The sequence below is a fragment of the Lissotriton helveticus genome, chromosome 12, assembly GCF_964261635.1.
Source record: "Lissotriton helveticus chromosome 12, aLisHel1.1, whole genome shotgun sequence".
Classification (NCBI taxonomy): Eukaryota; Metazoa; Chordata; class Amphibia; order Caudata; family Salamandridae; genus Lissotriton; species Lissotriton helveticus.
The window spans coordinates 612,724,285-612,739,869 of NC_136073.1; the positions used below are offsets into that span (position 1 = coordinate 612,724,285).

General features: G+C 48.0%; 2 protein-coding genes across 3 annotated transcripts in view; one reads left to right on the forward strand and one right to left on the reverse strand.

The window, feature by feature from the left end:
* Positions 1 to 15,585, reverse strand: part of IGSF9 (immunoglobulin superfamily member 9) — a 641,834-nt gene that overhangs the window by 550,606 nt on the left and 75,643 nt on the right.
* On the forward strand, positions 284 to 6,953 carry LOC144798685 (uncharacterized). 2 transcript variants are annotated; one of them, XM_078669681.1, is made up of 2 exons: positions 284 to 1,356; positions 4,854 to 6,953. In XM_078669681.1, exons 1-2 carry the CDS (start codon positions 315 to 317, stop codon positions 5,453 to 5,455), a joined length of 1,644 nt encoding a protein of 547 aa, XP_078525807.1. In that variant the 5' UTR covers positions 284 to 314; the 3' UTR covers positions 5,456 to 6,953. The 2 variants fall into 2 exon arrangements, with proteins under 2 accessions (XP_078525807.1, XP_078525806.1); XM_078669680.1 differs by having other exon boundaries at positions 3,838 to 6,760.

Here is a 15,585-nt window from a genome sequence, read left to right on the forward strand (position 1 = left end):
CTGGCTCCGCTGAGGGTCCTGCGTTGTCTGTGGGGGGGGGCTCGAGGGGGGAGGGTGAATGGGCACAGATGGGTGAAGGGAGTTCTGTTTCTGGTTTGGTTTCAGGGCAGGAGGTTTCCGGGTTGGGTGGTTTCGGAGCTTATGGTTTCATGGAGTTGGATGTAAGTTTGCAAAAGGTAGGCAGGAACATATCGCAGGTGGGCCGTGCCCCACTGCCTTGTGATGCTAGTGTGGCAGGACGTGTACGCGGTGCAGGGATTTCAGGGTATGGAAGGACGGTTGTGGGTGCAGGGGCAGGTGTTTGCCAACCTGTCATGAGTGGTTCAAGGGGTTCTGGTTTGCATGGTTCTAGGATGGGGCCGACTGGTGGTTTTCGGCAGGGGCGTGTTGGGCCTGTTTTAGGGGCTGGGGAGGTCCCAAATTGGTCAGGTGAGGTGAGAGGCCCATATGTTATGTTTGGCTCCCCTGGGTGGGATCATTTTGGCACTGCAAGTTTGGCGCAACGTGGTTTTCAGTCGGTGGGTGAAGGTCAAGTTTGGGGCGCGAGGGCCCCTCTTCTGGCTTCCTCTCCGGCGGAGGCAGAGGGTAACTTGGACGTGAGCGATGAAGATGAGGTGATTGGTGATTCTCCGGTCCGGGGACGCCCTATGAGGGGTTGTCCTAGAGGGAGTTCTTTGGACAGGTTGCAAGGGAGGGTTGTTGAGGATAATTTGCAGAGATCCAGGTCTGTTTCGGGTGTTGTTTTCAGGGACCCTAGCACACCAGTCCAAACTTTTTCTTTTCAGGATAGGAATAGGTGCGGAGGTCCAGACTTGGCAGGGCGCGGTCCAGTCCCATCACGCCAAGGGGAAGTGAGGAGAATGCCTAGCGCGGCCCTCTCTTTTCCACCGAGGGATCCCGCCGCGGCCAGCACACGAGGGTCTGGCGTGACCCCGCTGGCCCCAACGAGTAGCAGGTATAGGTGGCAGGCCTTGCCGGCGGCTAAGGAGCTACAGAGTCAACGCACAGGGAGGTACGGGCGTGTACAGCCTGCTCCCCCTCCTGGAGTTTCACAATCATTTAAATGTACGGTGGTTGATACCGGGTTAGGTAAGACCCGTGGTGATTTGTTGCACACTACTGTCGATTCAGTGGTGTTGGACTACGACGAAGACAGTCCTGAAGAAGGTGAAGTGCGGGATCCGGAAAGGGGGGTGCCCTCTCATGTTTCTTCTAGTGTGTTACAGGCTCCAGTGGTCCAAAGTCAAGTGCAAGGGAGAAGAGAGCACGGCCCATCGAGTAGGGCGCCTCGCAGACCGGATGCATTGACCTCGGAGACACGGGCGGAGCCATCGAGAGTGGTCTCTCTGTTGCCAGGTGAGCAATCAGCCACACAGGCCAAACCTAAGATGGTGTCTGTGGGTACCGGTGGTGAAACTGAAGTGATTAGTAGTGATGGCCGTTTGGTTAAAGGTCGATATGTTAAAGACACAGCAGTTGGTACAGATGATGTGGTAGACATTCAGAACACAGTGGTAGGACATGTTATGGCTGGTGCTTCCAGCAAAGTTAAAGAGCCTGTGGCCAGTAAAGAACTAAAAATCAAGAAAATGCCTTACATGGGGGTTACGAAACCGTTAGGTGCTCATCTCATGTTAAGTACAAAGGAACGAATTTGGAATGGTGAGTATGTGGAACTACTGAAGCTACTCCACAGGGAAGTCCGGTCTAAAGAAGGGTCTAAGGAGGAGGAGTTTGAGCTGGCTAAACGCCCCAGAGTGCCTTTAACTATTGAAAACTGGACAGCTGCATTTTTGATTTATGCTAGTGTATATTGCGAAAAGTTCCCTGAGCGCAGCGTGTCCCTTTTTAAATACATGGACGTCATTCGCAAGGCCCAGATCACCGGGGGTGGTTTTGCTTGGTCTCAATATGATGAGGAATTTAGGGCCAGAATGGCTTGGGACCCGGAAGCTAAGTGGGGGGAGATAGATAATGACTTGTGGCAACACACAATGGGGTCAGCGTCAGGGGGGAAAACCATTTTCACGGCAAGTGGTTTGCCGTTAGTTTATCGGCCCTTTCAGGGGAAGCCCACCCGGGGAGGGGTGGGGGCCACTGCAACCTTGTACTCAGGGTCTGGTTTCTGTTGGGAATTTAATAAGGGCTCATGTACCAGGGAGTATTGTAAATTTAAACATGAATGCTCAGGTTGTGGTAAGAAACACCCGTTGTCCAAGTGTTGGAACAATCAGCCATCGGACGGTACACAGGGAAAGCAAACAGTTTCAGGAACATCAAATACGACTTCACAGTTTTCAGGAGGAAGGGGATACAGAGGTGCTAAGGGTGCTGGGTCCAAGGGCTCGTACGCCAGTTAATTTAGAAAGGCTGCGCATTGCCCTCCATGGTTTCGAAGATCAGTCAGCAAAAGTTACACTGTTGGAAGGTTTTCAGTTTGGGTTCCGACTCGGTTACTTAGGTGCTAGGGAACGGAGGTGGTCTGCCAATTTAAAATCAGCTTCTGAACATGCCACAGTGGTACAAGACAAACTTACTAAGGAAGTACATGAAGGGAGGATGGCTGGCCCGTTTCACGATTGGCCGATCCGTAACTTGATTGTTTCACCGGTTGGAGTTGTCCCGAAGAAAGAACCGGGACAGTTTCGCCTGATTCAACATTTGTCATGGCCTGAAGGGTCGTCTGTTAATGATTTTATTGACCCAGAGGCAGTGTCTGTCTCTTACTCTTCGGTTGACGTGGCCATGTCACTTGTTGTGACAGCGGGCGCAGCCGCTGAGATGGCTAAGTGTGACATCAAGTCTGCTTTTCGGCTATTGCCTGTCCACCCGGACGATTGGAGCCTTTTAGGTATTCAGTTCAATGGTAAGTGGTACGTGGACAAGGCTCTGCCGATGGGCTGCTCCATATCATGTGCCTTGTTTGAGTGTTTTAGTACTTTTCTGCAATGGTATTTTTCCCATCAGTCCGGTCATACCCTGGTAACACACTATCTCGATGATTTTTTCTTTGTTGGATCCCCGGGCTCCGCGGAGTGCCAGAAGGCTCTGGACACATTCCAAGGGCTCATGGATGATTTGGGAGTTCCTTTGGCGCCCGAGAAAACAATGGGCCCTGCCACTGTCCTATCCTTTTTGGGTATTGAAATAGACTCTGTGAGTATGTCTGCTCGACTGCCGGAAGACAAAAGGGTCAACATGATTGCATTACTGGATGTGATGTTGTCAAAGAGAAAAGTGTTGGTGAAAAAGATTCAAGTGCTTTTGGGTCATTTGAATTTTGCCTGCAGAGTGGTGAGAGCGGGCAGGACTTTTTGTAGGAGACTGGGCAGGGCTTTGGCAGGTCATCATTTGCCCCACCATCGTGTTCGTCTGTCTGCTGGCGTCAAGGAGGATTTGAGAATGTGGAAGTTTTTTCTGAACTCCTTCAATGGTGTCCCCTTGGTCAGAGAGGTTGACTTTCAGTGGGATGTACAAATGTTTTCGGATGCTGCTGGCAGTGATGGTTTTGGGCTCTTTTGGAATGGCAAATGGTGTGCTGAACGTTGGCCTGATGAATGGTTGAATGGAGGTCGCAGCATCACTTTTCTGGAAATGTTCCCCTTATTGGTCGCCTTGACATTGTGGGCGGAGGAATTGGCGCACAAGAAAGTGCTGTTTCGTGTGGATAACATGGCGGTGGTGGAGATAGTGAATCGCCAATCGGCCAGGGACGGACAAGTGTTGAAACTTATGAGAGTTTTTGTTCTTGGTTGTTTGAAACACGATATTCATTTTCGTGCGTTGCACATTCCTGGTGTGGACAATGACATTGCGGATGCTCTGTCTCGTTCACAGTGGGAGAGATTCCGTGGTCTGGCGAAGGATGCGGACAGATCCCCGACTCCGATGCCGAGTCATCTGTGGCACGTCGGCGAGGTCGGGTCGTTCAATTGGTGGTAGGTTCTCTGTCTGTGTCCACGCGTTCTGCGTATTCCCTTGCGTGGAAGGAATTTCTGGAATCTGGTGCTGTCAGAAGGGAGGATCTGTCGAGTCGGTCGGATGATGTGGTCAACTTTATACTGGACCTCATGGATAAGGGTTTGACCAAAGTAACCATTGCTGGGAAACTGGCGGGGATTGCTTTCATGGGGAAGTTGTGGTGGGGCTATCCTCCATCTGCGGGGGAAATTGGTAGAAGGATGCTTGAGGGCTGGGCCAGGGAGCAAGGGCACATTGGTAGATCCAGAGCCCCTATATCTTGGCAAGTTCTTGCCAGGTTAATTACGGTTTTGCCTTTAGTTTGTTCAGATGATTTTGAGGCATGTCTTTTCTCTATGTTGATGGCTTTCATGTTTTTTGGTGCTTTCAGGGTATCTGAGTTGTTGGGTTCAAAGTATAAGTGTGGATTGTTTTGGAAGGACGTTTTCTGTTATGATGAGGGAGTTCATGTATGGTTGGCCAGTTCTAAAACGGATCAGACGGGTCAGGGGAAAGGTGTATGGTTACAGGCATGTGCTCCGAAGCTTACTTGCCCTCTACTGCTTGCGCGGCGCTGGCGTTCCTTGTGTGGGGGTGGCGATGAAGTCCTGGTTTTCCAACATATCAATGGCACCCCTGTAACACCTTATCAATTACGTATGGTTTTGCGCAAAGCGCTACAGCACATAGGTCTCGATGGCAATATTTATGGTACTCACTCTTTCAGAATAGGTGCTGCCACTGAAGCTTTTCACAGAAATTGGTCTGAAAGGGATATTAAGCGATTGGGGCGCTGGTCTTCTAACTGTTTCCAGCGTTACGTGAGGAGCTCGGCGGAGGAGGCGCATGCGTCATCCTCCTTCACAGGATTCTAACTCTTTTTTCTTTTTCAGGATCCGTTGCTGGGCCTCGCTCCTCGGTGGTAACGGTCTGGATAGTGGGGCATTCATTTGTCAAGTGGGCCAGAGTCCAGGCGGCGAGGAGTTACTTTGGAGATCTACTTGGTTTCAATGATCGAATGTTTAACGTTCTTTGGAAGGGTAAAGGTGGGATGCTCTGGAGAGAGTTGATCCCTTGTTTGAACAACAACATGGTGGGCGGTGTCTGCCCGGATATTTTAGTCATTCATTTGGGAGAAAATGACCTATGTGCAACGAAAGGTGTAGTCTTGCTGCGAGCTATGAAACGAGATTTAGGCCTCATTAAGGAACGATGGGCTGGGTGTCACGTTTTTTGGACAGAGTTGATTCCTCGCAGGATATGGAGGGGAGCGGTGAATCCCAGGGCTGTCGATCGGGCTAGGAAGAAAGTGAATTCGGAGGTGTCTCGTTGCTGTAGGAGCCTTGGTTTCAGTAGGATTTCACACAGGGACATTAAGTTTGAGGCTGTTGAGTTCTTTAGGGATGATGGAGTTCATCTGTCCCGGGTGGGCATGGAACTTTACTTGTTGGAGATTCGTGAGGTTTTAGCCCGGGCTTTGGCCATGCAGCGTTGATTTTCTGGTTGTCTTTCGCTTTGCGGTTGGGGGGCAGAAAGGGAGGCGTTGCTTCCCCCGCCTACCTTTCTGGGTGGCGGTGTTTTTGGGTATCATTACGGTTTTTAGGCAGATTGCTGGTTGAGTATTAGTTCAAGTATTTCTTTGACAAGTGCTGGGGTATGTTGGTCATGGTTTGACCGTTCAGTTTTGTGAGGGGGGGGTATCTGCAGGAGTGCAGGGTCAGGCAGGGTTTATGGTTATGGAGGACCTGACCGTTGTTATTGCAATTGTGGTTGGACGAATAAAGTTTTAACGATGACGTATGTTTGTTTAATGACGAAATGTTTTATTGATGATGTAATTTTATTGATGACGTAATGTTATAATGCTGTTATATTTTTATTGATGTATTGTTGGGAGCGGGAGGGCTCAAATGTTTTAGGGGTGGGGGAGGGTCCGGGGGGCTGAATTTGTAGTTATTTAATTATTTAGTGAGGTTTAGTTTTGTAAGGCGTTGCCAAGGTTTGTGTTTGTAATGTGCACCTGTGTCTTAATAAAGCGGCCTTTTACACACACAAACAACTTTTGGTCTACTTTTCTCCCACCCCTCGCCCTCTCTCCCAAGGGGGGCTTGGGGGAGGGAGCCGACCGCCGGGAGGTCTCCTCCCCCGGGCGGTTTGGGAGAGCTGCGAGGGGTGTCCCTTTAAGAGGGACAGAAGTTTCTAGAATTGGGCTGGTCCAGTAGGACCAGCATAGCCCAATTATAAACCCCCCGCCCACTGCCTACCAGCCACCATTTTAGGTTTGGTGACCTGGTGGCTAGGTGGGCTCATAGCTTTTTGTCCCACCCTCCCTCCCTCAATTTTTCGCTTTAAATGCTCCGCTTTTCCCCTCGCTGCTCAGTTTTTTCCCCATTTTTTGGGCGTTTTTTGCCCCTATTTTCTTTTTTAAGTAAAAGGCTGTTTTGTGGGCTACCGGTGTGCAGGGGTTGTTTCTCTTGTATTTGTATCCGTCGCTAGACACAGGTGCTGTGCGGTGTTTTTGGGTATCATTACGGTTTTTAGGCAGATTGCTGGTTGAGTATTAGTTCAAGTATTTCTTTGACAAGTGCTGGGGTATGTTGGTCATGGTTTGACCGTTCAGTTTTGTGAGGGGGGGTATCTGCAGGAGTGCAGGGTCAGGCAGGGTTTATGGTTATGGAGGACCTGACCGTTGTTATTGCAATTGTGGTTGGACGAATAAAGTTTTAACGATGACGTATGTTTGTTTAATGACGAAATGTTTTATTGATGATGTAATTTTATTGATGACGTAATGTTATAATGCTGTTATATTTTTATTGATGTATTGTTGGGAGCGGGAGGGCTCAAATGTTTTAGGGGTGGGGGAGGGTCCGGGGGGCTGAATTTGTAGTTATTTAATTATTTAGTGAGGTTTAGTTTTGTAAGGCGTTGCCAAGGTTTGTGTTTGTAATGTGCACCTGTGTCTTAATAAAGCGGCCTTTTACACACACAAACAACTTTTGGTCTACTTTTCTCCCACCCCTCGCCCTCTCTCCCAAAGGAAGCGTTTATTGAGCACACATCCTAATCCGACTCAAGATGCTTTCAGATTGTACACTCGATCAAAACGAGGCACAGTAAAATAAGAAGAAGTACTAGGGACCAACAATTTAAGTGGGAAAGTTGGGATTTGGGCAGTTTGATCACTGGTAAATACATCCTCTTACCTCCCCTTCACCACCAAAGGACAATTCTACGAGCTTAATTATTTCATGACTTACAATAGTACAATATTTTCAATAAATATACGAATTGCACATTCATTAACCACGAACAAAAATCTGAGAAAGCTTCTTAGGCTGTTGTCAAGGTCCTGGTGAGCATACAAAACCCGAGTTTGACGTCAGCTGTGCAGCGCCTCAACACACAAGCTGTGAACTCAGTCTGTACAGGGTTTCCAGCTCACATTGTCTTTCACTGTGTGATATCAGCTCTTCATCGGGTGACCGTGTGAAAACAGCCGATAATTTGACACGAGGAGTGGGTGGAAAGCGTGGAGTTTAAATCTGCGGAATTCTGCAGAGTTATCTAAAAACTCTGGGCGATTCCTGGGAGTTCCACCTGTGACAGAATTCTGGTCCTAGTATAGCTCATGCTGATTTATTGCACTGGGAGCTTGTTCTGCGCTGTAAATTCAGTGCGAACTGCACCTGGCGGCACACCAGAGGGCTGTGCTTCTTTTTGCTTCTTGAGTATATTTTCTACTCGAGCAGCAGCTTTCGCAATTCAAGCGGCAACTTTCTCAGCGCGAGCGGAAGCGACCTGCCGCGACCGCCCATGTTGAGAAATCTCGCCAGAAGGCAGTCTAGCACTCGTTTTTTAGGTCTCGCTAGCGTTGCAGCGCAAAGCGCTGCCGCCAACGAGACTTATAGTCGCGTGTTTGCCTCCAAGGGAGGCAGACCTGGAGACAGACCTGTGCACGAGCCGATTCTAGTATGGGCACGAGCCGATTCAGGTCTGTGAACGCGCGACGATATGGCGAGTTCGTGCCTGACACAAACATGGCCACTTTTTTGAGACTTCGCGACTATCGAAGCGTAAACAAGTCTAGTATACTTGACCGAGTTTTTAAGACGCATACTAAATTCATTTGTAGTTTGATAAAGCAGAACAAAAGTTAATTGGCAAGTTAAAAGATTCAATTTTAAATCGATTGGGGGTTCGTAAAGATGAAGCTACGTTTTTGTTTTCCGGGTTTCCCAAGTTGCCGGTGTAGTGGTTAGCCCAAAATCCCGTGACTCTGGTTGGCCCCAAGTCCCGTGATGCGCGTGTCGCATGACGTGGCAAGAGTCGATTGGCTGCATTTTGGTTGCTCCAGGTGAAGCGGTTGACAGTTGAGGCGGCGGTCAGGTCGGTACAGGTTTTCGGGCTGATGGTAGACGGCGGAAGCGGGGCGGCCCGAGGGGCTTATGGAGCTCCTAGTTCTGGCGGCAGCTTCGACCTCGAGAGGTTCCTGCGGCAGCCACAGACTGTGACCCAAATCATTAGCGCAGTGAGGAACCATGAGCATAGGCAATCGTGCTACGGTTGAGAGCGAAACCGGAAAGCTTTACGCATTTAGAGCCGTAGTCCTTTCTGCTGACAGTTAGAAAATGTACTTTCAATTGCACTTTCACTTTCCTGTCATGATCCGAAGTTAGAAACAGCTTGTAGAGCAGAGGGTGGGGTTAAGCGCGGTCTCGAACATGCTACGTCTTTTAGCTTTGCGTAGCCATGCACCTTGGGAGCGGTATGCTTGCACAGCCGTGGAAGGACTTTTGCAGAAGGCTCAGTCAGCATCCCTTTGAGTTGCAGCGATCAAGAAGGGCAATTTTGGGAGCCAGGATACTTAAATACATAATTTGCTCTGAACAAGTAAGGGTTTAGAATAGATAGTGGGCAGTGACCTCACTTTGCGCAGGAAGAGATGTCTCAACAATATCATTTCAAAATACTGTTTCTCCCTTTGATACCACCGAGACTGTTACTAGATGGATAGCTGTTCACACATATAACTGACTGAATTCAAGCTAGCCTTTCTAATGAAATCGGTCCCAGGATTCTTGTTTCTGGTCCAGGGATAACCGGGCTGGACTCTTCTCATGAGGAACAGGGTCAAGGCTGATATGTTGGGTCTGAACTGGGGTAGCGAAGTGAGCAGAAGAACATTGATGGATTTAACCCAGATCTAAGAGTCACTTGGGGTTGAGGAGTGCCTGAAAAGTTTCAATGCTCAGTCCATCATCTTCTCTTTAGCAAGCAGTTTATTCCAGAATAAGACATCACTTCTCCTTGTTCTTCCAGTGTGACTGTATAGCTAGGCCTCACTGATCCCTGTTTTTTAAGTCATTACGACTTCCAGGAAAAACTTACTTTGGAATGCATGATGGACTATTTTATATCTTAAAAGAACACCCAATCACCCTCCTGTTATTCATTTCTCACCTGTGCGTGTTAATCCGTTTTTATGTTTATGTTTCTCAGAACTGGCAAAGCCAACAAGTGTAATTAACAACATTTGTAACAAGCATTTGCAATGCAAATGGTCTTGCATTTTTGAAACTTTTACCTATTGGTGTTGTAAATGACAATGCCTTTTATTATTGCTGGTTTTTTAAACACATAAATAAAAGGCATTGCCATTTACAATTCCAATAGCTCAAAATCTTGTAATTGCGAGACCTATGGCATTGCAAATGCTTGTCATTGATCATCAAGTTAATGTTGGCGAGTCATGCGTGAGAAAAACTTTGTCACATCGCGGTTGCTGTAGTTTTGCCAAATTCTGCACTTGGAGCGCGGAGTGGGCAAAACTTCACAAACTCCACTGGCGAAGAGGAGTTTACCCCCAAAGCTATTTGACACACAGTACAGTCCTGCGACATTTGACATACATTCATTCATTCGCTTAGTTGCTACTATTAAAATGCAATCATTTGTTTAACATCCCTTCAGACAAAGTACAACAATAAAGAAAAAGGCTTCTACTTTTCTTATTTTTTCACAATACATTTGCTCAAATCACTGGACCTCAAAGCAAGCATAAAGAGCACATCTTCATAATAGTGGGATGCTTTTCATAATCGTACAGTCAGTGCTTTGGCAATGTGGTAACAGACAGTGGTGCTTTGGTATTTTGCATACTTTGCAATGTGGAAATGGGCTCGTCATGAAAAAGGAAACTTTACATATTTATCAATGTATAAACAGGCACACTTTAGGTCCTACTACGATTTTAGGTTTCGCCTCGCCGAAAGGCTGCGCAGCAGACTTTCTGCGCAAGGCGAAAGCTTATGTCTAGAGATGTGTACTTATGTCCCGCCCCTCTGTTCCATTGGCTAGCTCCATAAATGGAGGCTAGCCATTGGAACAGAGGTCTGTCCGTCAATTGCGGAGCAGATTTGGGGGCGTTCCGGCCATTTTTACTCATCCTGCCCCTTTGACAACGTCATTGCGGTGGTGGGCGGTTCCTATTTTTTTTTTGTGGGGGGAAGGTTTGTTTTGGTCATTGCAGGCCAACCGCCGCCGGAAGAAGTCCAGGTGAGGGCCTTTCCTGCCCCCCCTCCCGCTGTCCGTGCCTTTCCTGCCCCCCCTCCCGCTGTCCGTGCCTTTGCCGTCCCCCCTCCCGCTGTCCGTGCCTTTCCCGTCCCCCCTCCTTGCCCATGTGTAAAACGACCAGCTTCCAGCAGTAACGTTAATTATTTCAAGGTGAAAGATTGGTATTTTTGCTTTTCTCCAGCGAGTTGTGTACGGAATTACGACTATGCCGCCTGCATTTCATTCAATGAATGCATTCACCTCCCCACCCATTAATTCATGTATTCATCGCAGACATCAGAGGAATGTCGGTGTCTACGAGGGGTAATGAACACATTTGCCGTCCATGTGAAATCTTTTTCAGGGAAGTAGGGAATTGAACACTTGCCAGTTGATCGCGCTGTTTTCAGCCGTGGTCTCACAAGATTCTGGATTTTATTCTTTTCACAAGATTCTGGAGTTTATTATTTTTAAGTACATTCTTTACAGCGCTTGAAACTCCCAGGCGGAAGCTTCGAAGCGATGCTGCGGTCACGGGAACGTGAACGGCGGGGACCGCAGAGAGGTACAAACGGTACCACAGGTCCGGGATCACCAGTGGAAGCTGCAGATAAAATACATTTTGGCTACTACGAGATGCCAAGTGGCAATCAGAGCGAATTGTTTGATTTGTTGCACCTGGCAGGAGCGGCACACACCATAGTGATGTCAAAGTCTGTTCGCGCAGATAGAGCCCTGGTAACAGAAATGTACGGACCCTTGTAGCTGTGGGGACAGAGGCGGCTTAACACTGCAGGAATGCGTTTTATGTCCACCCTGTAACAATTAAAACCGGTGGCCGGCTCGTGCGGTCTAAAATATACAGTAAGCCTGAGGAACAGTGAGGGATTCAGATCGGCAGAAATCGGGTGTTTGGGATCGACATGACATCGGAATATTAAATGCATTAAACAAATAATAGAAACACAGAAAGGTGCTGTCCATTGAAAACATGCCACACAAAAAATCAATAAACAAAGTTGTTGTGAGACTTTGGGGAGCGTTGTGCTATCACAAAAAGGTGTCCATGAGCCATCAGTGTGAGAGGTTCATGTACCCGGACACTTTACTTTGGATACTTTGTCAGACGCACGTGCTCTCACTGTACACCCGCCTTCATTGGGGCATGTGCGTGTACTCACTATGAGGTGTGTGTGTGCGTTTACTGTGAGGTGTGTGTGTGTATATTTAAATATATATCCTCAGTATAAGCATCTTTCTTTCACAGTCAGCACTCTGATAGATGTATGTTCGCACTGCAAGATGACCGTTCTCTCCCTGCACAGTGTAACTGTGTCTTCAGCATAAGATACTTATCCCACTCTATGCATGACACGTGCCTCCGTTGTGAGATGTGCCAACACACACGGCCTCTTCATAGCGAGGACTGCATTGCAAATGCTATAGGTCTCGCATTTGCGAGAGATTAAGCTATTGGCATTGTAAATGACAATGCCATTTATTTATTTTCAAAACCAACACATAAATAAAAATTGTCATTTACAATGCCAATAGCTCAAACTTTTCAAAAGGCGAAACCATTGCATTGTAAATGCTTGTTGTATTTGGCAATATCAAAACAGACTTAATAATGCTTTAAGTGTGGAAAGGGGCTTGCGAATTGTGCTGTGGTGTCTTATGTACCTGGTAATGTGGAAAAGGGAGTTCTCTGGTTATGGCCAAATCTCGTTCATACTTTCTTTGAGACATATTGGACCACTATGGCACAGCTGACACCGAGTGTTCCATTGGTTTCCTCAGCGGAAGACACTGTTCAGCGTGGGGGGGTCTGCTACAAACAACTGTTTGCTATCTTCTGTTTTGGATGGAGGGCTGTCGCTGCATTGACCTGGGGTTGCGGAGTTTGGATTAGTTCTAATGTTTTTACCCAGTTTTGGCATGTACTCCTGGTTCTCAATGCTCATGAGAGTGGTGGGGCTGAAAAGCAGTGGTGGGCTCGGTGGATGCCTAGTGCGATGTAAAGGCACAGTTGCTGCAGATGTGGATGCGGGCAGAGGGCTGTTCTGCAAGCTTTCCCTGATGGAGAGAGTGACAACATATACTCTTTTCTATCCTGGAATGTCAGGGGACTAGGGTCTCTTATTAAGATGTACAAGGTTCTGTCTTTCTTATGTCGTTGAGGAACAGATGTGACGCCCCTCCAAGAGGCACATCTGGTGAGAACTGAGGCAACCAAACTCCAGTGAAAGTGGAGGAGACAAATTCATGTTATGGGTATTTTGCGTTCCCTGAAATTGGGTGCACCTTGGGATCCCCTACGAGGCTACGGCGACACACATAGATGATATGTCATCCTGATGGGTTAGCTTAACGGATACAGGATAACCACTGTTTGTGGTCACGCCCCTAATGTAAGACAGCCACATTTCTTGGATCCCTCTCCCACATCTTGTCTGCTGATCCTGACACACTGTTATTACTGATGGAGACAATAACTGTGTAGCAGATACCGCCCTGGACAAGCCTGTCCCTCCCCTCATAGATTATCCAGCGATATGGTTGTAACAGGGCTTCAGGGATCTGATAGGCAACTGAGCTTTACAAGCTGTCTGAAGAGTGCAAAATGTGGCCTGCAGAGAATACTCTTTCAATTTCCCGGTGCACGACCTACATGTACCCCCTACGATTACGGACCCAACCAATAGAGCGCGGAATAATGCACAGCATAGTGAATCCAGAAGGATTCGCGCTGCAAAACGGCACTCGCCAATTGAGCGAGAGCTCCCTAACTACCCGCAAATTAAGCCCACGTTGCAGGAAGAGCAAGAGAAACCCACACGGGTATTGGAAAAGCTCTGTTCTTTGAAGCGGCATGACTACCTGACAGCTGCCCACTCCACGGGGGCTACTATCATAGTTGGTCCGTCCAGATGATACCCTGTTGCCCTGATCTTCTGCCCGGGTGGAGACATTTTTCATGCACAACAGAAGATACTTGAGGCCTTTAAAGATCCCGCCTGGTGCCGATAGGAGAGGCTATAGCCTGTGAGGAGTGAGGCACTGGATGCTTTCCTTGCAATGGTGGTGTTACCAGGTTTAATGGTGGAGGACAGGCAATCACTTGGAGCCCCATCTCATAACCCGAAATTAGGACAGCCATCAAAGAGTTGGTGTGCGACAAGACCCCTTGAAAATTCGGTCTCCCAGCCCTGTTCTCCCAAAGCTTTGCATCTTTCCAGGCCCTGAAACTGGCTGATATGTACGCAAATGCAGTGAACTGCAGATCTCTGCCGGCGACAACCAGAAAGGTCCTAGTGGTGTCTGTACCTAAGCTCTCAGGGGACACTGCGACTGTATCAGCCTACCAACCCAGGTCAATGTTAAATTTATATTATAAAATCCTCAGTAAGGTCTTGGCAAATCAGTTGCTGTCCCATCTTCCTGTCTCAGTACATGAGGATCCGACTGGGTTTATCTCTAAGCACAATACCTCCTTTAATATTAGACGTTTGTACCATGGTCTAACTGACATGCCTCAAACCCTCCATATCGAGGTAGTGGTGTTATCCTTGGACATCAGGAAAGCGTTTGATATGCTGAGGTGGAATTGCTTGCAGGATGTCATGTTGATAATGTCCCTAGGGGAAAGATGGGGTAAATGGGTTATGTTACTATATGCAGGTACGCAAACATTGGTGCGCACAGGATGCTACATTTCACACCTGTTTGAGATACACAGGGGCCACACTAGGGGGATCCATCTCCATGATGGAGAGTATATGCAGATAATGTGCTCATGGATGTCAATTCACCTAAAGGCCAGGGGTAGCAGAGAAGACATGACACCCCTTTTGATCTTTATTTTCACTCACACACAGATGCTTACACATACACATACATTCACACATACAAACACTCTCTCGTACATAAGCACACTCTCACCCGCAAACATGCACACCACATGCATTTTAAAGCATTTCTTACTTGCCTCAGCTGCAGGACAGGGTCATATTTCAGCTAACTGCACTCCATTTTTGATTACACTAATAGTCAATAATATGACAGTATTTACTATTACTGAAATAAAAAAAAACTGCCGAAAAACACGGCAAGTGGAGCCCCTACCGACATCCATAAGGACGAGATGCCCCTGTATTCCTGGCCAAGCCAGGCCAGGGGTCGCAAAGGCAGTGCCAGGGGTTGCAAGGGGCAAGTCAGGGGTCGCAACTGGGACCCCTAAATGATGTACATGAATATGCTCCTCTACCTGCGAGAGGCCCAGATGGGTATCCCGTGATGTGTTAGTTTACTGGAAGATGTTGGACACGTTTCTAGGTTACGCACTACGCACTAACGGGAAGAAAACGTGGATGTTCCTGTTATCACCGGACCTCGCGGGTTCCCCTAACGTTGTGTAGCAGCTTGAAATCCAGTGGGTGTGTAAAGCTTTTAAATACCTGGGGATTAGGGTGTACCACGCAGACTCGGATATGATAGAGGGACATTTGTGTTCTGTGGTGTAGCACAACCTTTTTGGCAGATGCTTCAGCTGCCTATAATGACTAGGATAGCCCTAACAAAAATGATCATGTTACCTGGAGTCCTTCACTTTTTTGGCAAATTTGATGGTGTGGATCACAAAAGCCTGGTTCTGAACCTTGAATATCATGCTCAAGGAAAAAATCTGGGGTGGACAGTGGAAATGGGTACCGGTGCGCACGCTTTAGTGACCGACAGACAAGGGAGGACTGGGAGATTCAGACTTTTAAAGCTATTACCACGCAGCACGCCTACAATGACTGGCCAGATGGTTAGTAGTCCTAGGCTTAGTGGAGCTGAGAGAATTAGGAGCCACGCACAAAGAGGAGATGATACTAGCAATGATGTTGTGGACATCCACAACACGGACCCGTAAACCAAAGTTCCTTCACATTGCCCTTTGTCGCTGGACGGGGGCAACACTCTGGGTGGGATCGGCTCCACTGTATGCTCCTGTGGTGCCGCTGACGGTCCGCCGAATGGCAGCCTGGACAGAGGCAGAGATTACACACTGGCTGACTGTTCCTTCAG